The sequence below is a fragment of the Panthera pardus genome, unplaced genomic scaffold (assembly GCF_024362965.1).
Source record: "Panthera pardus isolate Hobbes unplaced genomic scaffold, ASM2436296v1 HiC_scaffold_13, whole genome shotgun sequence".
NCBI classification, from domain to species: domain Eukaryota; kingdom Metazoa; phylum Chordata; class Mammalia; order Carnivora; family Felidae; genus Panthera; species Panthera pardus.
The window spans coordinates 147050098-147077429 of NW_026526688.1; the positions used below are offsets into that span (position 1 = coordinate 147050098).

Here is a 27332-nt window from a genome sequence, read left to right on the forward strand (position 1 = left end):
AAATCATGGTCTATGCATTATGAAAACAATATGCAGAGGGAGCTTTCCCCTAATATTCATTTTCTCCCCAAACACACATCTCCTTTCAAACAAATCTGTTAACTCAGATACTTTTTAATGGTTGTATCAGGCCATTCTCTCTCCCTTACCTCCTGCTTGCCCAGACCCCAAGAGCAGTTTGGTCTCTCCCCCAACAGTTCACAGAAGCAGCTCTCACAGACGTACATAGTTTATCGTTCCTAATGGGCATAAACCACAGAAGTCTTTATTTCCCCCGGTGAGGAAAAGATGGTGGAAGAACAGTTCAGACCTTTACTCTGTAAATTCTGTAAACAATCTAAATGTCTATTGACAGGAGAATGGATAAATAAAATATAGCATATCCATATAAGTGTTACATAGCTGTTAAAATGAATGAAGTAGAGTTACTGTCATCAACCTAAGTAAACCTCAAAATTACTGTTTTTGAGAAAAAAGACACATTGCCAAAAGTAGCTCACAGTGTTGACAGCATTATAGAAGCATGCAAAACAATACTGTTTAGCAAATCATTCAGTTAGAGTAAGAATATTAGGAATCAAAATTTTCATTCAACTGAAAAAAATTCAAAAAAAAAAAGAGGGTCATTTGGAGTCCTATGAAGAGGAGCCAATCCTCTCTGTAAACTTTTATTCCCATTTCTATATGCTTTCATTATTGAGGACACAGCTTCGTATACCATAGTCTGCAAACCATTGTTTTTGTGTGTACAATACATTCTGAAGGACACCTCCCAAAATAGTGTGCTGAAAGTTAACTTCTTTTCAAAGTCCTCTTTTGCTCTGGGCCTATTCAAATCTAGCCAACTTTCAAGTCACTAAAAGACTAAGTCAAAGAAGTATTCCCAAATGCATTATATACCACTTAAAAATCCAAAGAGGTTTACCTAGTGCAGTCTTTTCTATAGGACCTCTAAACACTTTACCTATATGATAGCCCCTGAATCTTCCAAGAGTTTCTCTCTCATCTTCAACCACTCATGTGTCCTACTGGGATATCAGAGTACATTCTAATTCCTATTCTAATTCTATTCCTATTCTATTCTAATCCTACTCAACATATCCAATTAACCCTGATGTCAATGATATAGTGAACTAGCATGATATTTGTAATGCCTGAAGTTCCAAAACCTCCCACAAAAGACCACCAGAGTCGTAAGTCAAAGCCAAGCGGCAAGGGTCATTTATTGCAGGTTCGAACCTGGTCCTCTGCGCACTCGTCGCCGGTGACACAAGAGGCCACGAATAGGGTTGGTATAGCGTTTTTATAGACAGAGACAAATAGCACAGGGGAGGTTTTTTACTTGTGGCGGGAGGAAGAAAGGGGGAAGGGGGTAGGTGAGGAATGTGCTAAGCAGGCAGGTTTACAGAAGCGAGAAATGCCGGTTAGTTTGTATACAATCACTCATTCCATTACATATCAGACTACATTTAGGAAGTTTTACAGCCCATTCTACAGTGGGTTACAATCAGGAAAGGTCTCACAATGCTCGTAGCAAACAGCAAGCAAAACAAACTTCTCAGCAATTGTATTTCTTATCAAAGATCCATAATAAGCAGAAAAGAGAACCTAGCTTTAAACTAAGGTGGGGCTGTCATTTGGATTCAAAGCTGTTCCTTTCATTCCCCCCTTTTCCTTGTGCCTAAAGAGCCAATCTTGGATCTTCAGTTTTTTATTTGTAATGTCTCGAGCGGTTGGTACTGAGTTCGTAAGACCATTAATTGTACAGCATTGAACCTGTCTTGGATAAAATTAATAATTTTGTTTATGATGCAGAGGCCTAACGTGAGAGCGAGAAGTAGAATGGCCAGAGGCCCGAGTAAAGCGGAGAGCAGGATAGTATTATAGACTTTCTGGGTTTTTAAATTAGAAACCTCCCAAGTTAAAGTATAGGGTATGTGGGGGTTGCCTGCAATACTTATGAGTCTGTAGGAGGTGAACAGGAGCACGCTAATGAGTGTTCCTCCGATTATTGTGGGTCCAGAGCTGCTGCAACAGTCTTGGTATGGGACACCCAGGCCTTTGGTCTCAGCTGGTTTTCGGGGTCAGGTTTTCGACGCAGAGTCAATTTTAAAGGATGGGTCTTACTCTGGTCAACCGTCCAGGCGGTGTTGGCTTCCGGCACGAAGTCTTCTCGAACCGCAAAGGGATCAGCTGGTCGTGCGTGGGTGTAATGGATCCAGGTAGCAATCCTATCGACTTTGAGAGCAGTGGGTGTGGTTAGGATCACAATATAGGGTCCCTTCCACCGTGGTTGGAGGGTCTCTTGCTTGTGTTCCCTGCACGTATACCCAATCTCCGGGTCGGTAGTGATGCGGCTCGGGAGGGGGCCCGTTCTCATAAATGGCTTTCAATCTAGGCCAAACTTCCTGGTGGGTGTGCTGGAGTTCCCTCAGGGAAATAAGTTTATGATCATCAGATTCAGTTAACACATTAGACTGTAGGTTGGGAATTATAGGGGGGGGCACTCCATACATGATTTTAAAGGGGGTTAATCCCAGTTTGTAAGGGGAGTTCCGCACCCTGAACAGAGCGTAGGGGAGTAAGACTACCCAATTAGCGCCAGTCTCTATGGTCAATTTAGTTAAGGTCTCTTTTAGAGTTTTATTTATTTTTTCTACCTGTCCTGAGCTTTGGGGTTTATATGCACAATGTAGTTTCCAATCAGCCCCAATAAACTGCGCTATCCCTTGTATTACCTTTGAAATGAATGCTGGTCCGTTGTCTGATCCTATTAGGGTAGGGAATCCGTACCTGGGTATGATGTCTTCTAACATTTTCTTTGCTACTATCTGCGCAGTCTCATGCTTGGTGGGGAAGGCCTCTGTCCATCCTGAAAAGGTATCTATAAACACTAACAAATATTTATATCCATATTTTTTAGGCTTTACCTCGGTGAAGTCTACTTCCCAATAGGCTCCCGGCCTGGTTCCGCGGGTTCTGGAGCCAGGGTTTTTCCCGTGGTTGGTGGCGTTAGTTAATTGACAAGCTTTACAGCTAGTAACTATCTGCTCAATTTTTGTCCTGGAGTCTTTAATGGTGATCCTAGCATGTCTTATTAAGTCTTGCATTTTTCTTGTGCCCATATGAGTGGCTCGGTGCATCTTGGATAAGACTTTATTTCCCATTTCTTCTGGGAGGATTATGCTACAGTCTGCTGCTCTCCACCATCCGTTAAGGCACTGAGTTAAAGGTAATTTTTGGATCCAGTTTAGGTCTTCTTTAGTGTAGGCGGGATTTTCTGGTAAACTAGCTGAACCGGGGTCTGGTAGGGTGGTCATTAAAGCACAGTCCACCTGTAAGGCTGCCTCTCAGGCCACCTGGTCGGCCAAATTATTTCCTCTGGCCACCGGTGTGACCAGTTTTTGGTGGCCTGGGCAATGTATGATGGCTAGTCGTTTAGGCAGCCAGAGTGCCTTTAAAAGAGCCAATATTTCTTCTTTGTTTTTGATAGTTTTCCCCTCTACAGTTAACAGTCCCCTCTCTCTGTATATAGCTCCATGTGTGTGGGCCATAGCAAAAGCATATCTGCTATCGGTATACACGTTTAGTTTTTTGTCTTTTCCCAAAGTCATTGCCTTGGTTAAGGCCACAAGTTCAGCTCGTTGGGCAGAGGTGCCAGCTGGCAAAGGCTCTGCCCAAACAGTCTCAGTTTCAGTTGTGACTGCTGCCCCCACGTACCTTTGACTTTGATGTACAAAGCTGCTGCCGTCAGTGAACCAGGTAACCTCGGCGTCTGGCAGCGGGTGATCCTGTAAATCTTCCCGAACTCCATGAACCTGTGCCAATATCTCAGCGCAGTCATGGAGGGGGGTATCCAAGTCCGGGTCTGCCTTCGCGTTGTGGGTCGGGGGATGCGGAGGACGGTTTCCTTCCGTGCATCAGTGAGCCATCGTTGGCCTTCTCTTAACAGATACCCCAAGTAGGTTACCTCGGATCTGCAAATTTGGGCTTTCTTTGCTGAAGCCCGGTACCCCAGGGCACCAAGTGTCCGGAGGAGATTTTTGGTGCCTTGCAAGCAAGCTTCGGCAGTCTCAGCGGCAATTAAAAGATCGTCAACGTACTGCAAGAGAGTCACTTTGGGGTTTTGATTTCGGTACTCACCCAGATCCTCGTGAAGTGCCTCATCGAACAAGGTGGGTGAGTTTTTAAATCCTTGGGGGAGCCGGGTCCAGGTGAGTTGCCCATTTATGCCTCTCTCAGGATTGGACCACTCGAAGGCGAAGAGCTCTTGACTTTTGGGGGCCAGAGGCAGGCTGAAAAAAGCATCTTTTAAATCAAGGACAGTATACCATTGTCTTTCTGGGCTGAGGGCACTTAGGAGGGTATAGGGGTTGGGTACTGTTGGGTGTATGTCCATGACTCGGCGGTTAACTTCTCTCAGATCTTGTACCGGACGATAGTCCGCACTGTTAGGTTTTCGTACAGGCAGCAGGGGGGTGTTCCAGGCTGAATGGCAGGGACGCAAGATGCCTAAGTCTAGGAGGCGACGGATATGTGGCGTGATGCCATTTCTGGCCTCCATTGACATCGGGTATTGTCGGACCCGAACTGGATCTGCCCCCGGTTTCAGCTCTATGAATAGAGCTGGGCGATGTTTAGCCAACCCCATACCCCCGGTTTCAGCCCATGCTCCTGGAAACTGTTGGAGCCAGGGCTCTATGTTTTGACTTTGTGAGGGTGGCCCCTGCTGGAGTCGATATTCATCTTCTAATCTTAGAGTAAGTGTGGTAATGGGCTGGTTGTGAGGGCCAGTCACTTGGGGGCCCCCTGGCGTAAAATGAATTTGGGCCTCCATTTTAGTGAGTAAGTCTCTTCCTAATAAGGGGCATGGGCTGTCGGGGATGACTAGGAAGGAATGGGTGACCTTTCCATTTCCTAGATCCATAGTCCTCTGGGTGGTCCAGGGATATTTTTTTATTCCGGTAGCCCCTTGGACCCAGGAAGATTTTTTAGAAATTTTTCCATGGGGCCTGATCAAGACCGAATGTTGTGCTCCTGTGTCAACTAGAAATTGAACTGGGTTCCCCTCCACTTGTAGCGTTACCCTAGGTTCGGGGAGGGGATCCGAACCCCGTCCCCCCTATTCTGCATCTTGAGTGAAGAGGGCAGGTGTGGTTTTTGGCTGCCACGGTTTTTGATCATGACGTGGCTTTAAGTTGCCTGTCCTCTGGAGTCTCTCTATTATTAAAGACACGCTGGGCAATGCGGACTAAGTCCTGAATCTGTTTTCCCTCCAGGTCCTCTAGTTTCTGGAGTTTCTTTTTAATATCAGTGGCTGCCTGATTTACAAAGGCCATTACAACAGCAGCTTGATTTTCGGGGGCCTCGGGGTTCATGGGGGTATACTGTCTGAAGGTTTCCATTAATCTTTCTAAATAAGCGGCAGGGCTCTCTGTCTTACCTTGTATCACTGAATACACTTTTGCCAAATTAGTGGGCTTGCGTGCAGCAGCCCGGAGACCCGCCACTAGAGTCTGGCGATAAATGCGTAGCCGTCCCCTACCTTCTGCCGTGTTGTAGTCCCAGCCATCCTGTGGGGGTCGGGTCAAGGGAAAAGCTGCATTAATGAGATCAAGGTTAGCAGTGGGTTGGCCGTCATCTCCAGGAACCAGCTTTCTTGCTTCCAATTGAATTCTTTCTCGCTCCTCAGTGGTGAACAGGATTCGGAGGAGCTGCTGACAATCATCCCAGGTGGGTTGGTGGGTAAACATAACGCTGTCTAAGAGACTTATTAAATCTTTAGGGTTGTCAGAAAATCGGGCATTCTGGGTTTTCCAGTTATATAGGTCACTGGTAGAGAAGGGCCAGTATTGAAGTCGGGGGTTCCCCGTCTCATCGGGAGGCCCTATTTCCCGTAAGGGTAAAGCTACGGTGGAGTCAGGAAGGCGGAGTCCTGGCTCATGTGGGGCCCGCCTACGGGTATGTCCGGCAGCCCTTGGACTTTGCCCCCACTAGGCTTGGGCGCGGGTTGAGCCTCCCTATTCTCTAGTTCTCCTATGGGCTGGGCTACGGGAGGCTCTGCCGGCGCAGCAGGGATGGGGGCAGCTTTCGGAATAAGAGGAGGAATCTGGTAAGGGGGAGGGTCAAGGGAAAGTAAATCTTGGTTGTCGGGGAGAACAGGGGGTGCAGTTGGAGTTGGCGGCTTGGGAGGGTTGATAGGTTTAGCCACTAGGATTTGGCATGACTCTGCTATTAAGGAAGAGGCCATCCAAGGAGGTGGGTTTTCTACTAAATCTTGCCACACCAGAATATAGGGAATCTGATCCAAGTGACCTTCTTTCCCTGGTAGGAAAATTTTTTATTTTACTTTAAGGACCACAGGGAGGCAGAAGGTTCCCTCTGTAGGCCAATTGACCCCAAAGGTGGGCCATGCAGAGCGGCAATAGGTGATCAACTTCCTTTTGCGAATGTCTAGGCTTAAGTTGTGTCCTCTAGCTTTTACATCCCTGAAGTTGGCGAGAAGGAGGGAGAGAGGGGTGCTCTGCGTTTGGCCCATGTTATGATTCTGAGGAAGAGGAGAAGGGAAGGGGGCGGCACGGAGGGGGCCCTGAAGCGGCTGAAATCAGCGATGGAGTTTGCACAGGCGACCTCCGAGGGTGAGACCCCTGGCGGCCTGGCTGGGCCCCGGGGGGAGGGGCGGGAGGGAAAGCCGCAGGCAGCTGAGGAAGGAGGAAAGAGGAACAAAGGATGGAATAATTAATTCTGATCAGCCGAAAAAACACTTAATTCCAATAAAACATCCGACGCACGAAAGAAAAACAAGAGCCAACAAGAATCTCTGACAGTGGTTTCAACTTTCTGGGGCCGTCTCGGCCAGCCCAACAGAAAGGGTTATGGCTAGGACGGCGGTTATTACAAGGGCCCAGGGGTGACAATACATTTAGACTGACATAGAAGCACTCGCGTACTCGCCCGTCCGCGTCCCTCGCGGGAACTTAGGTGCCTCTTAGCATGGGCGGGCAGGTATAAACCCCCTGCTTGGATCAAAATAAATTTTGACCGCCTTAAGCCGTATGAGGATCACCGCGGAAATCGGGTTAGAGCCCACTCGAATCCCGTAGCTTATGCCGTGGGACTACACATAGGGTAAGTCAGGCGCGTGCCCCTGACTCCCAACAATCATTCCAGTCGATTTAACAGACAGACACACAGACACACATCACATCAAAATACGGGTAACAATTGGCATGCCTAGATGGTTTTTTTTCTTTTTAGACGCCTAGAGATATTTCTTAGCACTCTGGAAGTTCATAGAGAAAATGAAAGTATTTAGTTCGCAGGCGCGTTGGGCATAAGCAGCCCACAGAAAAGAATCCTGATGGGCCAAAAAGGCCCCCCGATGGACCAGGAAGGTCCCCTGATGGACCAAGAAGGTCCCCAGATGGGCCAAGAAGGCCCCCAGATGGGCCAAGAAGGCCCCCAGATGGACCAAGAAGGTCCCCAGATGGACCAAGAAGGCCCCCAGATGGGCCAAGAAGGTCCCCAGATGGGCCAAGAAGGCCCCCAGATGTCAGTGGACGTCTCCAACTGACCCCGGCTGGGTGCCCTATAGCGCGTCCGCCAGGGTCACACCAGCTTCCAGACAGAACCGGTTCTCCAGAGAAGAAACACAGATCAGAGAGAAAAGGAAGAACGTTAGAGCCGGCTTACTTACCGATCGGAATCAAATACGACCCGTTGACCAGAAGTCTGGTGGGCTCGGGGGAGATCTCGGTGGGACCTCCAAATGTAATGCCTGAAGTTCCAAAACCTCCCACAAAAGACCACCAGAGTCGTAAGTCAAAGCCAAGCGGCAAGGGTCATTTATTGCAGGTTCGAACCTGGTCCTCTGCGCACTCGTCGCCGGTGACACAAGAGGCCACGAATAGGGTTGGTATAGCGTTTTTATAGACAGAGACAAATAGCACAGGGGAGGTTTTTTACTTGTGGCGGGAGGAAGAAAGGGGGAAGGGGGTAGGTGAGGAATGTGCTAAGCAGGCAGGTTTACAGAAGCGAGAAATGCCGGTTAGTTTGTATACAATCACTCATTCCATTACATATCAGACTACATTTAGGAAGTTTTACAGCCCATTCTACAGTGGGTTACAATCAGGAAAGGTCTCACAATGCTCGTAGCAAACAGCAAGCAAAACAAACTTCTCAGCAATTGTATTTCTTATCAAAGATCCATAATAAGCAGAAAAGAGAACCTAGCTTTAAACTAAGGTGGGGCTGTCATTTGGATTCAAAGCTGTTCCTTTCAATATTCTTCAGAATATCAACATGGTCTTCATATTATACTGTCATAAAGAACAGGTGGGTTAACATAACCCTGAGACGAAATAGTGGTCATGCAGTGACTATAGGAGATATGGGTCTCTGAACACTACCTTTCCTAAACCTGGGCTTTCTGGATTTCACAGCATGGTTTAAATTGAGAAGTGGCAAAACAGAGCTTGTCAATTTCTTTTTAATCAACACAGTTACTGTATAAGTCAATGACTTATCTCCAGTACCTCTACTCAACCAATCATTAAAGTCAGTTATATCAATGTTACTCTGCATGCCAACGGTCATATCACCCTATCACCAGCAGTGAGGTATGATCACTGCATGATCAGAGAATTACCACTTCTAGAGTACCATCTTGAGGATCTGCTAGAAAAACACTACTGGAGCTATTTAGGGTACCAACTCTGCTAGCCTGGACTTCTACAAGCAGAGACCCAGACAGGGCTTGCACATATATTTTTTGAGATATGCTTATGCTCCAGAATGGTTCCCTCAGAGGAATGATTTAGAACCTTAAAATTCTCTGCCTGTAGATGGAAAAAGAGTAGTATTTATCTACCAACTCCTATGCCCATTGCCTAGGCCTATCTCATGGCGTGATAACTATCTCATCCTCCCAGCTTTGAACATTCATCAGAATGACTGAGGATTTTCACAGGTGACCCATGAAGATATTGTAAAGAAGCCCTGAGGCACAAAATGAGGTTCCCAATGCAGCTGAAATAAGGTAGTGCCAGGTTACACCTGTTCAAATTTTTACAGCAATGTTTGAGGCTGTGGGGGGTGGGGGGGGGGGGCGTGGGAGGTGGGAATGGACTGAGACAATGTAAGGCAAGGCACAAGCAGACTTGCCCATGTTCCTGACAGGAAAGAAAATCTGGAAATCCTGGTAGACACTCATCTGGTGCACCATAAACCCCATTAAATACATATTTAGGAACACAGTCTGTCACTCCATGAAGCTTAGGACAGGATGTGCCTTATTTATCATAATAAGTGCTCAAATATTTGTTGAATAAATGGTTGAAAGAATAAGTGAACAATGCTGCTTATCACTGAATTGTTAATGGAGGAAATTTTTAAATCATGTCATTTTACTACTTGTGTAGATACAGGACTCCTGTTAAGTAACAGTGCACTGAAACATTTTCTCATGCTTTATAAAATACGTATTATCCAGGCAGTCAGTATCTATAATGCCTTCATGACAGACAGGGACAAAGGCAAACTCAAGTTTCTATAGGTTCAACCAATCCATATTTACAGAATATAAAAGATTAAATGATTCAGTGATCATTCTTTAACCCAAGTTAGCATGAAAGAGAATTTGAAATGAAGCAGAGTTTAAGGTAGCTCACAAACTTATGCATATATAGTCAGGTTTTTTTTATTTTGGTTTTCAGAAATATCACATTCTTTTCTACCCAATAGCAAAGCAATGCACTAGTCTAGCATAATCCACGTGGTATATATAGCTTTCTCCAGATCCTTACATAATATGTACATTTTTATGTGTTTTGTGTATGTATTCACAGAGAAGGAGAAAGAAAAAGACAATAAGGTTTCAGCTTACTCTCGATTATAAAGAGTTGCCTTTCACACAGAAATATTTCAGAATTCATTTCATTTTTCAAATGATTTGAGTTGCTATTTCCATTATAGTGTTATTTCTCCATGACTTTTAAGTCAAAAAGCTTGCACGTCTAAGATGGTCAGTAATGGTGAAAACATAGCCATAATGCTTTTTCATGAGGATAGTGCTATAGACTTAAGTTTTAAGCCAGAGATGCCAAAATATTGCCAACTTATACTTTTATGGCTTCAACTTTTTCAAGTATGCAGACCCTTTTTACAATCAAAAAATTTATCAACATCTTCTCCATACTACTCTTAATTCAGTTTTTTTAAATTCATTTCTTTATATATTTTCAGAGACACAGAAAGTGTGACCAGGGAAGGGGCAGAAAGAGAGAGAGAGAGAGAGAGAGAGAGAGAGAGAGAGAGAGAATCCCAAGCAGGTTCTGAACTGTGAGCATGAGCATGCAGCCAATGCAGGGCTCAAACTTATGAAACAGAGATCATGACCTGAGGCAAAATCAAGAGTCAGATGCTTAACTCACTGAGCCACCCAGGTGCCTCCTTAACTCAGTTAAGTGAAATTGCATTTCAATTATCAGATGAGTACTAAATATAACTGAAAATACCAGCATGGAAAATACACATTCCATTTATGAGTCACTGCTTACTTGCTGACAGGAGAACACTGGTTTAGGGGTAAGCTCTGGATCAAAATGCTTGACTTGACCATCAGATTCTCCTTACTAGAAAACTCCCTAAGACACAATTTTCTCATCTATAAAAAAGAATGATGACCTACTTAATGTACTATCATAAAGATTAAATGATGAAATCCATGTAAAATGTTCAGCATAGCATATAGTAAATATTAATCTCACTTCATGTTAACATTTTTAGTAGTATGTATATGATCTGATTTTTCACGATGACATTGTTCCCTTTCCCCCAAAAAAGATTCCCAATCTTTATTAATATAGCCAGTCCAGCTTCCTGAGCAATGAACAATTAGATCACAAAACTACAGTATAGAAAGAGGTTACTAATAAGTGTCTACACAGTCTAGAGAAATTTTTGGTTAGTTCATTGGAAATTTTATGTAAATGCAAATAGATTTTATTGGAATTTGACAGCTTTAGAGTAAATTTAAGAATGACCCATGAGTTGATAATTAAAAGAAGAATGATCTTTGAAAATAAACCTCAGTTTTACTACAAATTAGTAATCTTAGTAAGAATTCCAGATTCCTCATTTGTAAAGTTAACATAAAATGTTCCACCTACCAACACATAGGAGAACAACCCTTCTCGTAGATAACCCTGGAAAAGTTGAATTCTTAAATACTGTACACATCTTAGGTAATACATCATGAAGGCTATACAAGAAATGAAAGAAAAAAGTCAATAGCAAGGGAAAAGACAATTGTTTTCTCTTACTGTTAATACCCTCTCCCCTCACCAAAAAAGAGGAGTTTCTTCATCTAGTATTTATACACTTTGTGCTTATTCCCTGTGGTTCTATATGCTGCAACATCCATGTGTGTTTTTATTTTTTTGTTGCCCACAGCTGTTCTACTTTTTATGTTTGTCATTAAGTTAGAAATAATTTTTATTGGCTAGAAGGTAAACAATGCAGTAAAATCTCAAGTCTAATTCTCCTTGGCACTCAGTGAATTATTTAATTAAAAAAGGTGTAAAGGTTGGGGGGGCACAGGTGGCTCAGCTGGTTGAGTGCCCAACTCTTGATTTCAGCTCAGGTCATGATTCCAGAGTTGTGGGATCGAAACCTACATCTGGCTCTGCACTGAGCATGGAACCTGCTTGAGAGTCTCTCTTTCCCTCTGCCTCTCTGTCCCACTCATTCTCTCTACAAAAAAAAAAAAAAAAAAAAAAAAAGCAAAGTTAAAAAATAATTGGTATTAGGATGGGCTGCTTATTATAAAACAATTTTCTTCGGGTGACAGTGGCTCAAAAATCCTTAAAGTTACACAACTGTATCTACTAGCAGACCTGCATCCCAGAAAACACCACACATGATTTTAAAGAATATGGGGTCTTCAGGTTTCTCCCAATGTAAATTATCTGCATAAAGAGTCCACTAAAAACTTTTACATCAGAAATCAGTTACCACTACCTTACATGTAACTACTCATTAAAACATAATTATCTACCCTAGAGTTACACTCCATGAAGGCAAATTTTTTTGTCTGCATTTACATTATCTTACTCCAATGTTTAGAATGAACAGTGCCCTGATCAATAAAAGTTTCCTTGAATAAATTAACGTGTTACTAATGCTAGTCAAATTACTATAGTAGTACATTAGGAACAGTATGTTACTATATTTTGCCACCTGACTACAAATTAACTAGAGTTAGGTTTTTTAAGAAGGTGGCATTTTGTTTCTTCCTAACTTGTTATAGGAGTCAACATTATAGAATCAAAATTTTAAACATACTCCTTATGAATTAGCCATGATTGAAAAAATGATGTATTCTAAAAAAAAAAAAAAAAAAAGTTATAGGTTTGTGTTTTTAATTCAATGTTTGGCCAGATGTCTTTTCAATTTAATCATTAAACTTATGTTATTGTATTAATCAAGGTTATTAGTAAAGTTTACATATAAATCTTTATAACCAAAGTTCACACTCTTCTTACTGTTCTGAGAGATTGCTTACACCATCAGAAGAAAGCCATCCACCTTATGTAACAATGGTGATAATCTGAACTAATTCAGTCAGTGAGAAACACGGTCTGGAGTCAGGTTTTGTATTCTCAGCTCAGAGAATTTCAAGCACCATTGGTACTCTCTGATCTGAGCCTCAGTTTTCTTATTTGTAAAGCTAATTTATAATCTTCTTACCAATGTATGAATTGTTGTCCAGAGCAAATGAAATAAGAAGTATGGGAAAGTGATTTATAAGCCGTAAAACAATTGCAGTATAGCATATGGTTGATATCAGCACTCAGGTATGTTCATATTGTTGTAGTTTTTTTTTTTTTTTTTTTAAGAGCCATGATTTTTACACCAAATTTTATTTGTGGTAATCAGTAGAGTTCCAATATCTGAAGTGGACAAAAAATAGAATTACATAAATAGCCAGTTTTTGTATCCTGCCTACCTCTTTCTATTTAACTGGACTCCTTTTTTCAGAGTACATCCTCACAAAGAATTCACATAGCAGTACTTGGAATAGAGAGCAGGGAGAAATGGGTAATTTATCATCATTCATTGCACATTAACCTGTTTAAAGTCTCCATATTTGAAGTGACAATCAGAAATGAACTTCCTATATAAATCAATTAATCACAAACATAAAGAAACTCATCAATAGTAATACTAGTAGGAGACTTCAACACCACACTCACAGCAATGGACAGATCATCTAATCAAAACATCAACAAGGAAACAATGGCTTTGAATGACACACTGGACCAGATGGACTTAAGATATATTCAGAACATTTCATCCTAAAGCAGAATATACATTCTTCTCCACTGCACATGGAACGTTCTCCAGAATAAACCATATACTGGGACACAAATCGACCCTAAGTAAGCACAAAAAGATCGAGATCATACCGTGCATATTTTCAGACAACGATGCTATGAAACTCGAAATCAATCACAAGAAAAAATTTGGAAAGGTAACAAATACTTGGAGACTGAAGAACATCCTACTAAAGAATGAATGGGCTAACCAAGCAGTTAAAGAGGAAATTAAAAAGTATATGGAAGTCAATGAAAATGATAACACCACAACCCAAAACCTCTGACACAGCAAATGCAGTCATAAGAGGAAAGTATATAGCACTCCAGGCCTTCCTCAAGAAGGAAGACAGATCTCAGATACAAAACCTAACCTTATGCCTTAAGGAGCTGGAAAAAGAAGAGCAAATAAAACCCCAAAACAACAGAAGGCAGGAAACAATAAAGATTAGAGCAGAAATTAATGCTATTGAAACCAAAAATCAAAAGCAAAAAACATTAGAACAGATCAATGAAACCAAAAGCTCGTTCTTTGAAAGAATTAGCAAAATTGATAAACCACTAGCCAGTTGGATCAAAAAGAAAAAGGACCCAAATAAATAAAATCAAGAATGAAAGAGGAGAGATCACAACCAACACAGCAGAAATAAAAATAATAATAAGAGAATATTATGAGCAATTATATGCCAATAAAATGGACAATCTGGAAGAAATGGACAAATTCCTAGAAACATATACACTACCAAAACTGAAACAGGAAGAAATAGAAAATTTGAACAGACCCATAACCAGTAAGGAAATCGAATTAGTAATCACAAATCTGCCAAAAAACCAGAGTCCAAGGCCAGATGGCTTTCCAGGGGAATTCTACCAAACATTTAAGGAAGACTTAACACCTATTCTCTTGAAGCTGTTCCAAAAAAATAGAAACAGAAGGAAAACTTCCAAACTCTTTCTATGAAGCCAGCACTACCTTGATTCCAAAACCAGACAGAGACCCCACTAAAAAGGAGAACTATAGACCAATTTCCCTGATAAATATGGATGCAAAAATCCTCAACAAGATATTAGCCAACCGGATCCAACAATACATTAAAAACTAATTCACCACAACCAAGTGGGATTTATACCTGGGATGTAGGACTAGTTCAATATCCACAAAAACAATTAAAGTGATTCATCACATCAATCAAAGAAAGGACAAGAACCACATGATCCTCTCAATAGATGCAGAGAAAGCATTTAACAAAATACAGCATCCTTTGATAAAAACCCTCAAGAAAGTAAGGACAGAAGGATCATACCTCGAGATCATAAAAGCCATATATGAATGACCCAACGCTAATATCATCCTCAATGGAGAAAAACTGAGAGCTTTCCCCCTAAGGTCAGGAACAAGACAGGTATGTCCAATCTCACCACTGTTATTCAACATAGTATTGGAAGTCTTAGCCTCTGCAATCAGACAACACAAAGAAATAGAAGGCATCCAAATTGGCCAGGAGGAGGTCAAACTTTCACTCTTTGCAGATGACACGATACTCTGTATGGAAAGCCCAAAATATTCCACCAAAATACTGCTAGAATTGATTCATGAATTCAGCAAAGTTGCAGGATATAAAATCAATGCACAGGAATTGGTTGCATTCCTATACACCAACAATGAAGTGACAGAAAGAGAAATCAAGGAAGCGATCCCATTTACAGTTGCACAAAAAACCATAAAATACCTAGCAATAAATCTAGCCACAGAGGTGAAAAATCTATATGCTGAAAACTATAGAAAGCTTATGAAAGAAATTAAAGACACACAAAAAAATGGAAAAACATTCCATGCTCCTAGATAGAAAGAATAGTGTTAAAATGTCCATACTACCCAAAGCAATCTACATATTCAATGCAATACCTATCAAAATAAAACCAGCATTCTTCACAGAGCTAGAGAAAATAATCCTAAAATTTATATGGAACCAGAAAAGACCCCGAATAGCCAAAGCAATCTTGAAAAAGAAAACTAAAGTCAGGAGGCATCACAATCTCAGACTTCAAACTATACTACAAATCTGTAATCATCAAGATAGTATGGTACTGGCACAAGAACAGACACTCAGATCAATGGACCATAATAGAGAACCCAGAAATGGACCCACAAGCATATGGCCAACTAATCTTTGACAAAGCAGGAAAGAATATCCAAAGGAATAAAGACAGTCTCTTCAGCAAGTGGTGCTGGGAAAACTGGACAGCGACATGCAGAAGAATGAACCTGGACCACTTTCTTACACCATACACAAAAATAAACTCAAAATGGATGAGAGACCTCAATGTAAGACAGGAAGCCATGATAATCCTCGAGGAGAAATCAGGCAAAAACCTCTTTGATCCTGGCCACAGCAACTTCTTACTCAACATGTCTCTGGAGGCAAGGGAAACAAAAGCAAAAATGAACTACTGGTACCTCAACATCACTCATCAGGGAAATGCAAATCAAAACCACCATGAGATACCACCTTACACCTGTCAGAATGCCTAACATTAACAACTCAGGCAACAACAGATGTTGGCAAGGTTGCAGAGAAAGAGGATCTCTTTTGCATTGTTGGTAGGAATGCAAGCTGGTGCAGCCACTCTGGAAAACAGTATGGAGGTTCCTCAAAAAACTAAAATAGTACTACCCTATGACCCAGCAATTGCACTACTAGGCATTTATCCAAGGGACATAGGTGTGCTGTTTCAAAGGGACACATGCACCCCCATGTTTATAGCAGCACTATCAACAATAGCCAAAGTATGGAAAGAGCCTAAATGTCCATCAACAGATGAATGGATAAAGAGGTGGTATACACACACACACACACACACACACACACACACACACACACACACACACACACACAATGGAGTATTACTCGGCAATCAAAAAGAATGAAATCTTGCCATTTGTAACTACATGGATGGAACTAGAAGGTATTATGCTAAGTGAAATTAGTCAGAGAAAGACAAAAATCATGACTTCATTCATATGAGGACTTTAAGAGACAAAACAGATGAACATAAGGGAAGGGAAACAAAAATCTTATAAAAACAGGGAGGGGGACAAAACAGAAGAGACTCATAAATATGGAGAACTGAGGGTTGCTGGAGGGGTTGTGGGGGTGGGGGGCTAAGTGGGTAAGGGGCACCAAGGAATCTACTCCTGAAATCATTGTTGCACTATATGCTAATTTGGATGTAAGTTTTAAGAAATAAAAAATAAAATTAAGAAAACAAAAAAATACAAATAAAAAAAGACTTGCAAAGGGAAAAAAAAATCAACTTCCCAATAGGTAATCAGGTGCTTTTTTGTTGGTTTTAAGTTGGCTTCATGCCCGCACCCAGCCCAGCACCCAGCTCAGTGCCCAGCTTGGACTCATAATTCTGAGATCAAGACTTGAGCTGAGATTAAGAGTTGGACACAACCAACTGAGCACCCAGGTGCCCTTTTTTCCTTTTTGTAAACAAACTAGTTCAGAGATAGGAGAATAAGTTTCTGTTACCAGAAAACTGTTCTTTGCTCATTCTTTTTATCCTCGGCCAAATTAGAGGTTAGGTAGGACATGAAACTGACTGCATCAGATCTTTCTATCTTAGACATTTGAGTATTCTAAATGGTGGTTTGACTAAACTGGGCAGCAATTTGGCTGCTATCCAATCAATTCAATTAAAAGGATGTCTCAACAGCACTAATTATACTCTGGGATATCAAGAATGAGAAAGCAATGTGAAAACAACTTGAAAGTTCTGTGTGCTTTGATTTTTAATTCCCTATAACATCACAAATGCTAACTACACCATCCTAAGTCTTGTTTCCCTGTGAAAGACCATATTGACCTAACATAATCAGTGCAGGCATAGCTCTTTGCAGATGGCCAATATGATCCTGCAAGTGAATAATGCGGGAAGGTAAATATCAAGAAAATAAAAATAAAAATGTTAAGCTTAAACTCCAAACAAGTATTAATTGTGATCATCAAATGTGCTGGAGACCCTAAGACTATGAAAACAGTGAAGTGTTCATTGTAAGAGATAAGAGTGAAAAATTAAAAATGATCAAAGTATGGAGGTATTAGAATAATAGGATATATCCAATACTCAGTCATGACAAATGTATAGTCCAAAGAAATAAAGGCATTATTCAAGACTGCAATAAAGTCAATTTACTCAAAAAATTGGTATTCTGTTCACTTCTACGAAGTTAAAAATTAAGTTGGTATCTTCACTTAATTTTTCTAATACCAAGACTAATTTTCATTTTAAAATGGACTTTCAGAACAGGAAAAAAAATGAACCTACCATGAAGTTATAGGAAACTTGAGTACAAATATGTAAAAATTAAAGTCTAGCCATTAGAAATATACCAGTGAAATTCTTATTATCAACACTTATGGACAAAGCTTTTATGTTTCAGGTATTTGTAATTCTGTTTATGTGTAAAGAGTATTTCCTATTCCAGGTATGAAGGAAAAATAGGAAAATCAAATACCACACTAGAGTTTCTTCAGTAATAAACCATTAATGAGGTTTCAGGCATTAGACAACAGTTAACTTTGCATCCCTCTGAATGAGGAACCTCAAAAGGTAAGCACCAAGGTTACCCTGGCTCTCTAGTTGTAGAAAATATGCTGACCTCAACTGTAACAAGCTGCAATCCATGCAGAGCACAGTGGTCCCACTGAGCTGAGGAGGCAGGGAGGAGAATTTAGGGCAGCTGAAACAAATAGAATTTGCAGCATTGGGTATGGCTGTCAGGCAGGAAATGTGCTCAGGAGACTATGAGCTTCCCCTTAGGACCTAGGCCAAAGACAGGGCGGTACATGCCCAGAGCAAAGACCCAGAATCCTTGCTCATGTATAAGATTGTTTTTCTTTCTGATAATATCAGCTTCGTTAAAATGTAATTCACACACCATAGATTTAAAATATTAGTACATTGACAGATACATGTAATCATCACCAGTCAATTTTAGAACATTTTCATCACCTGGAAAAGAAATGCTATACCTTTAGCTCTCACCCCACTGATGCACCCATTTCCCCAAACCTGAGCAAGCACTAAGCTACTTTGTGTCCATAGCTTTGTTTATTCTGGATGCTTCACACAAATAGAATCATGTAATATGTGGTCATTGGGCATAATGGCTTCATGGTTCATAAATATTAAGCATGTATCCATACTTCATTCCCATACACTGTATGGATATATCACATTTTGTTTACCTACTCATCAGCTGATGGGCAATTGGGTTGTTTCCACCACTGAGCTGTTTGCACCATTTGGCTATTATGAACTGTGCTGTTATAAACATTTGTTTAGAAGTTTTTGTATAGACATAAGGTCTCATTTCTCTTGGGAAGAAATCTAGGAGAGAAACTGCTGGGTCACATGGTAACTATGTTTAACCATTTGGGGAATTTCCAGACCATTTTTCAAGTAGCTGCACCATTTTATATCCCCACAAGCAGTTTATGAGGGTTTCAATTTCTACACATTCTCGACCAATATCCAACTTTGAGATTGTAGTCATCCTAGTGGGTATGAAGTGGTGCCCCACTGTGGTTTTGGTTTGCATCTCCCTAATGACTAATGAGGTCAAGCATCTTTCATGTGTTTATTGGCTGTTTATATACCTTCCTTGGAGAAATGTCTATTCAGATCCTTCACCCTGCCCTGTAAGAGTTCTTTTTATGTTTTGGATACAGGACCTTTAAAAAAAAATTAATGTTTATTTTTGACAGCAAGAGGTGGAGGGGCAGAGAGAGGGAGACACAATTGAAGCAGGCTCCAGGCTCCGGGTTGTCAGCACAGAGCCCGATGTGGGGCTCAAACCAACTAACTGTGAGATCATGACCTGAGATGAAGTTGGGTCCTTAACCAACTGAGCCACTCAGATGCCCCAGGACATTTTTTAAAATTATTTAAGAGAGAGACTGTGAAAATGGGGAGGGGCAAAGTGAGGAAGAGAGAAAATCCCAAGCAGGCTCCACACTGTCAGGGCAAAGCCCAATGCAGGGCTAGAACCTATGAACCATGAGATCAAGACCCTAGTGGAAACCAAGAGTCAGAGACTCAACAGACTCAGCTACCCAGGCCCTCTGCAGAACCCTTTTCAAATATGTTTTGCAAGTATTTTCTCCTATGCTATAAGGGTTGTCTTTTCAAGCTTTTGATAAAAACCTTTGTACTGCAAAAGACACTAGTTTTGATGAAGTTCATCGACTGTTTTTCCCTTTTGCTGTTTATCTTTCTGGTGTCCTATCTAGGAATCCATTACCAATCCACTGTCATGAAGAATACCCCCCTCCCCATTTTTAAGAAATTACTAGTGAAATAGAGCTGAGCATTCAGTGGAGGGAGCAGGCATCATCTCCCTGGCTCACCTCTCTTGTCCTTGAGCTCCTGTCCACAACCCAAAGCAAGGGCAGTTAGGATCCAAGTATTCTCAGTGATGCCATGACCAAGGTTGAATATATATCTCATGAACAGGAGCTGGGCATATAAAGGGCACTTACTTTTTTGGCCATACTCGCCAAGAACTTAGCCTCAGTAATAGGTAAGTGAGGGAGAAATGCTGGCATCCTGGCCCTCTTGAAAAGTCAGCCCTACCAACTGAGATATGAAGAGAAAGGGTGTCCTATGTATTTATTTATACTTGTCTTGCTGAGCTGGGAGTAAGGAATGAATGAGTCTCTTGTCTCAAATACCACAGATTGTCACCTTCCTTACCAAGTTTAATAGATTTTCTTGAAAAAAAATTTTTTTTCTTCATTTGCTATATGACCAAAGAACCATTTCAAGGGACTTTTACCAGTTTCCCTAGTGGAGCAAGTCCATGGTGTTCCTCATGCTATCGTGTCAAAACAACTGCAAGACTGCTCTTTCAGGGTGATAAAATGTTCTAAAATTAGATGTGGTGATGGTTGCCCAACTATAATAAAAAACCATTCACCTTAAACAGATGAACATTATGGAACTTCAATTATCTCAGTAATTTTCTATTAAAAAAAAATAGATGAAGCTTACCAAAAAGTGGCTACTGTATTGAGAAAGGAAAAGAGAATAGAGGTCAAGCAGTGCTAGAACCTGTAGGGCCCATCCAGCTAGTGGAAAGACTTTGTCACCTTGTTTTTAAACATCAAAACACCCAGCTAATATGCTAAGAAGCCTATGCTCCAGGCACAGAGACCTCATCGGAGTGTAACACCTACTCCAGACCCACCATACAGACTCTAAAATCCAAGTCATTATAAGACCAATAAAAGAGTTTGGAGGGGTTGATCCCTCCAAGTAACAGGGGCTTGGAACATTTTGTGCTCTCCAGTCATCCTCCGTAAGAAAAGTAAAAATTAAGACCACACAAGTTTAAGATCAAGTTGCCCAGTAATTAAAGTGCCAATTGAAATAAAAGTCAATTTTTATAGGAATATAATGGAATGCAGATCTTCTATAACATATTCAATAGTGTCCAGCGTATAGTGAAAAAGTCACTACACATGAAAAAAAAAAAACACATAAAAACGTCACTGATAGTCCAGATAAAAATCAGGCAATAGAAACCAACTCTGAGACGGCCCAAACATAGTATTTGGTAGACAAAGAATACAAAGCAGCTTTTCTTAATACGGAGAACAATTTAAAGAATAATATGCCTGAAGAATTAAAAGCAAATATGGCCATAAGTAAACAGGGAAATAGCAAAAACAAATTATAAAAAAAAATAGAAATCCTAAAACTGAAAAAAATGCTAAATTCTATAAATTCAATGAATTCTATGAAGGTAGAGATAGAAGAGTAATGAATTTGAGGCTAATAAATAGGAATTACCCAAACTGAAGAACAGCAAGAACAAAGGTTAAAGAAGCTGAATAGAACCTCAAAGACATCTGGGATATTAATTACTCTAACACAACACTAGGAGCATGTACAGTTATATTCCCAAAGAAAAGAGTAGGGTAGAAAAGTCCTTCAAAAATAATGGCTGAAAATTTCACAAGTTTTTTTAAAATTTAAGTTGTAGTTAACATACAAAACAATATTGGTTTCAGGAGAATTCAGTGATTCATCACTTACATGCAACACCCAGCGCTCATCACAATTGCCCTCCTCAATGCACATCAAACATCTAGCCCATTCACCACCCACCTCCCACCAGCAACTCTCAGTTTGCTCCCTATAGTTCAGGATCTCTTGTGGTTTGTTTCCCTCTCTCCTTTCCCCCCCCCCACCTTCCCATATGTTCATCTGTTTTGTTTCTTAAACAATATGAAATCATATAGTATTTTTATCTGACTCATTTCACTTAGCATAATATATTCTAGCTCCAACCACGTTATTGCAAACTGCAAGATTTCATTCTTTTTATGGGTAATATTCCATCATATCAATATATATACATATATATAGTTATACACACACACACTACATGTTTATCCATTCATCAGTTGATGGACATTTGGGCTTTCTCCATACTTTGGCTATTGTTGATAATGCTACTATTAATATTGGGGTGGATGTATCCCCTCGAATCTGTATTTTTTGTATCCTTTGGGTAAATACTTAATAGGACACATGCTGGATGTTAGGATACTTCCTTATTTTTGAGGAACCTTCATACTGTTCTCCAGAGTGGCTACCCTAGTTCTCATTCCCACCAGCAGTCCAAGAAGGTTCCTCCTCCCCCCTCCCCCCGCATCCTTGCCAACATCTGTTATTTCTTCTGTTAATTTTAGCCATTCTGAAAGGTATGAGGTGATATCATGGTCTTGATTTGTATTTCCCTGATGATGAGTGATTTTGAGCATCTTTTCATGTGTTTGTTAGCCATCTGGATGTTTTCTTTGGAAAACTGTTTGTTCATGCCTTCTGCCCATTTCTTAACTAGGTTGTTTGTGGTTTGGGTGTTGAGTTTGATAAGTTCTTTATACATTTTGGATAGTAACCCTTTATCTGATATGTCATTTGCAAATATCCTCTCCCATTCTGAAGGTTGCCTTTTAGTTTTGCTGATTGTTTCCTTCATGGTGCAGAAGGTCTTTATTTTGTTAAGGTCCCAGTAGTTCATGTTTGCTTTTGTTTCCCTTGCCTTGGTGACCCGTCTAGTAAGAAGTTGCTATGGCCAAGGTCAAGGGGTTGCTGCCTTTGTTCTCCCTCAGGATTTTGATGGTTTCCTGTCTCACATTTAGGTCTTTCATCCACTTTTAATTTATTTTTGTGTATGGTGTAAGAAAGTGGTCCAGGTTCATTCTTCTACATGTTGCTGTCCAGTTTTCCCCACACCATTTGTTGAAGAGACTTGTCTTTTCCCCACTGAATATTTTTTCCTACTTTATCAAAGATTGGTTGACCATATAGCTATGGGTCCATTTCTGGGTCCTCTATTCTGTCCCATCAACCCAGGTGTCTGTTTTTGTGCCAGTACCATACTGTCTTGATGACTACAGCTTTGTAATAGTTTGAAATACAGAATTCTGATGCCTTCATTTTTTTTCCCCAAGTTTGCTTTGGCTACTTGGGGTCTTAGGTGGTTCCATACAAATTTTAGGATTGTTTGTTCTAGCTCTGTGAAACATGCTGGTGGTATTTTGATAGGAATTGCAGTAAATGTATACATTGCTTTGGATAGTACAGACATTTTAATGACATTTCTTCTTCCAATCCATTTCTTTGTGACCTCTTGAATTTCTTTTATAAGTGTCCTATAGTTATCTGCAAATTGTGAAAGTTTGACTTCTTCCTGATTTGGATGCATTTCTTTTGTTGTCTAATTGCTGAGGCTAAGACTTCCAGCAATGTGCTAAACAGTAATGATAAGAACAGACACCCTTGTCTTGTCCCTGATCACAGGGGAGAGGCTCACAGTTTTTCCCCCAACTGAGGATGATAATATTAACTGTGGGTCTTTCATATATGGCCTTTATGATGTTGAAGTATATTCCAACTATCCCTACTTTGGTAATGGTTTTTTACCAAGAATGGATGCTGTATTTTGTCAAATGCTTTTTCTGTATCTATTAACAAGATCATAGGGTTCTTATACTTTCATTTGTTAATGTGGTGTATCACATTAATTGATTTTTGAATACTGAACCAGCCCTGAAGCCCAGGAATAAATCCCCCTTGATCGTGGTGAATAATTCTTTTAATGTACTGTTTAATTTGATTTGCTAATACCTTGTTGATAATTTTTTACATCCATGTTCTTCAGGGATATTGGCCTGTAGTTCTTTTTAATGGGGTCTTTGGTTTCAGACTCAAGGGAATGCTGACTTCATAGAATAAATTTGGAAGTTGTCCTTCCGTTTCTATTTTTTTGGAACAGCTTGAGAAGGATAGGTATGAACTTTTCTTTAAATGTCTGGTAGAGAGGTCTTGGAAGATAGCAGCATAGGAGGAAGCTGGGCTCACCTTGTCCTGCTGATCACTTACATTCCACCCACGTCTGCCTAAATAACCCAGAAAAATGCCAGAAGACTAGCAGAATGGATTCTCCAGAGACAAGCATAGACAAAAGGCCCATGGAAGAGGGTAGGAAGGGTGGAGAGGCGGTGCACACTACATGGACTGGCAGGAGGGAGCCAGGCAAGGCAGAGCTCCTGAGTCTGGCTTGCAAAAGCAGAGGGGCCGGGCTCCGCGAGTTCTGACAGCCAGCAGGACTTAACATCTGGAATGTTAAAAGTCAACAGCTCTGCTCAGAGAGCAGGAGGGTGAGAGAACACCGGGAGGGAGAGTTGTTTTTTTTTTTTCTTTTTATGTTATACATTTATTTATTTTTGAGAAACAGAGTGAGACAAAGCGTGAGCAGGGGAGGGACAGAGACAGGAGATGACACAGAATCTGAAGCAGGCTCCAGGCTCTGAGAAAGTGGTCAGCACAGAGCCTGATGTGGGGCTCAAACCCACGAACTGTGAGATCATGACCTGAGACTCATTTTAGACCTGAGGACACCTTCAGATTGAAAGTGAGGGGATGGAGATCTATCATGCTACTGGAAGTCAAAAGAAAGCTGGAGTAGCCATACTTATATCAGACAAACTAGACTTTAAAGGCTGTAACAAGAGATAAAGAAGGGCATTATATAATTACAGGGTCTATCCATCAGGAAGAGCTAACAATTATAAATGTCTATGAGCCAAATATGGGAGCCCCCAAATATATAAAACAATCACAAACATAAGCAACCTTATTGGTAAAAATGTGGTAATTGCAGGGGACTTTAATACTCCACCACAGCAATGGATAGATCATCTAGACACAGGATCAATAAAGAAAGAAGCACCCTGAATGATACATTGGATCAGATGGACTTGAAAGATATATTTAGAACTCTGCATCCCAAAGCAACAGAATAGACTTTCTTCTCAAGTGCACATGGGATATTCTCCAAAATAGATCACATACTGGCTCACAAAACAGCCCTTCATAAGTATAAAAGAATTGAGATCATACTATGCACACTTTGAGACCACAATGCTAGGAAACTTGAAATCAACCACAGGAAAAAGTCTGGAAAATCTCCAAAAGCATGGAGGTTAAAGAACACTCTACTAAAGAATGAATGCGTCAACCAGGCAAGAAATTAAAAAATATATGGAAACAAATGAAAATGAAAACACAACAATCCAAACACTTAGGATGCAGTGAAGGCAGTCCTGAGAGGAAAATACATTGCAATCCAGGCCTAGCTCAAGAAACAAGAAAAATCCCAAATACAAAATCTAACAGCACACCTAAAGGAAATAGAAGCAGAACAGCAAAGACAGCCCAAACCCAAGAGAAGAAGAGAAATAATAAAGATCAGAGCAGAAATAAACAATATGGAATCTTAAAAAAAAAAAAAAAAACCTGTAGAGCAGATCAATGAAACCAAGAGTTGTTTTTTTGAAAAAAATAAACAAAATTAATAGACCTGTAGGCAGGCTTCTCAAAAAGAAAAGGAAAAGGACCCAAATAGATAAAATCATGAATGAAAATGGAATTATTACAACCCATCCCTCAGAAATACAGGCAATTATCAGGGAATACTATGAAAAATTATATGGCAACAAACTGGACAACCTGGAAGAAATGGACAAATTCCTAAACACCCACACCCTTCCAAAACTCAATCAGGAGGAAATAGAAAGCTTGAACAGACCCATAACCAGCGAAGAAATTGAATCAGTCATCAAAAATCTCCCAACAAATAAGAGTCCAGGACCAGATGGCTTCCCAGGGGAATTCTATCAGACATTTAAAGCAGAGATAATACCTATCCTTCTCAAGCTGTTCCAAAAAATATAAAGCGAAGGTAAACTTCCAGACTCATTCTATGGAGCCAGCATTACTTTGATTCCTAAACCAGAGACCAAGCAAAAAAAAAAAAAAAAAGAAAAGAGAACTACCTGTTGATCTGATGAACATCCCTGATGAATATGGATGCAACAATTCTCAGCAAGATACTATCAAGTCGAATTCAACAGCATATAAAAAGAATTATTCACCATGATCAAGTGGGATTCATCCCTGGGCTGCAAAGCTGGTTCAACATTCGCAAATCAATCAATGTGATACATCACATTAATAAAAAGAACCATATGATCCTGTCAATTGATGCAGAAAAGGCATTTGACAAAATTCAGCATCCTTTCTTAAGAAAAACCCTCAAGAAACTTGGGATAGAAAGAACATACTTAAACATCATAAAAGCCATTTATGAAAAGCCCACAGCTAACATCATCCTCAATGGGGAAAAACTGAGAGCTTTCCCCCTCAGATCAGGAACACGACAGGGATGCCCACTCTCATCACTGTTGTTTAACATAGTGTTGGAAGTGCTAGCATCAGCAATCAGACAACAAAATGAAATCAAAGGCATCCAAATTGGCAAAGATGAGGTCAAGTTTTCACTTTTTACAGATGACATGATATTATACATGGAAAACCCAATAGACTCCACCAAAAGTCTGCTAGAATGGATACATGAATTCAGCAAAGTTGCAGGATACAAAATCAATGTACAGTAATCAGTTGCATTTTTATACACTAATAATTAAGCAACAGAAAGACAAAGAAACTGATCCCATCCACAATTGCACCAAGAAGCATAAAATACCTAGGAATAAACCTAACCAAAGATGTAAAAGATCTATATGCTAAAAACTATAGAAACTTATGAAGGAAATTGAAGAAGATATAAAGAGATGGGAAAACATTCTCTGCTCATGGACTGGAAGAATAAATATTGCTAAAATGTCAATACTACCCAAAACTACACATTCAATGCAATCCCAATCAAAATTGCACCAGCATTCTTCTCAAAGCTAGAACAAGCAATCCTAAAATTCATATGGAACCACAAAAGGCCCCGAATAGCCAAAGTAATTTTGAAGAAGAAGACCAAAGCAGGAGGCATCACAATCCCAGACTTTAGCCTCTACTACAAAGCTGTCATCAAGACAGCATGGTATTGGCACAAAAACAGACACAGACCAATGGAATAGAATAGAAACCCCAGAATTAGACCCACAAAAGTATGGCCAACTAATCTTTGACAAAGCAGGAAAGAATACCCAATGGAAAAAAGACAGTATCTTTAACAAATGGTGCTGGAAGAACTGGACAGAAACATGCAGAAGAATGAAACTAGACCACTTTCTTACACCATTCACAAAAATAAACTCAAAATGGATAAAGGACCTGAATGTGAGACAGGAAACCATCAAAACCCTAGAGGAGAAAGCAGGAAAAGACCTCTCTGACCTCAGCCGTAGCAATTTCTTACTTGACACATCCCCAAAGGCAAGGGAATTAAAAGAAAAAAATGAACTATTGGGACTTCATGAAGATAAAAAGCTTCTGTACTGCAAAGGAAACAATCAACAAAACTAAAAGGCAACCAACGGAATGGGAAAAGGTATTTGCAAATGATGTATCAGACAAAGG

General features: G+C 40.4%; 1 protein-coding gene across 1 annotated transcript; it reads right to left on the reverse strand.

The window, feature by feature from the left end:
- Positions 1-3622: 3622 nt before the first annotated feature.
- LOC128776459 (uncharacterized) lies at positions 3623-8598 on the reverse strand. The gene is made up of 4 exons (XM_053900711.1): positions 8538-8598; positions 7697-7777; positions 5913-6324; positions 3623-5087 (listed from the first exon to the last, which is right to left on the reverse strand). The coding sequence occupies exons 1-4, from the start codon at positions 8596-8598 to the stop codon at positions 3623-3625; spliced, it is 2019 nt and encodes a 672-aa protein (XP_053756686.1).
- Positions 8599-27332: the final 18734 nt, after the last annotated feature.

Bases quoted from the DNA above. Each gene is read 5' to 3' on its own strand.
- LOC128776459 (XM_053900711.1), bottom strand. From the start codon at position 8,598: ATGACCGTTGGCATGCAGAGTAACATTGATATAACTGACTTTAATGAT. The intron at 7,778-8,537 runs GTACTGGAGATA...TTGGAACTTCAG, and splicing joins TAATGATTGGTTGAGTAGAG to GCATTACATTTGGAGGTCCC. The intron at 6,325-7,696 runs GTAAGTAAGCCG...TTTTCCTACCAG, and splicing joins GTCGTATTTGATTCCGATCG to GGAAAGAAGGTCACTTGGAT.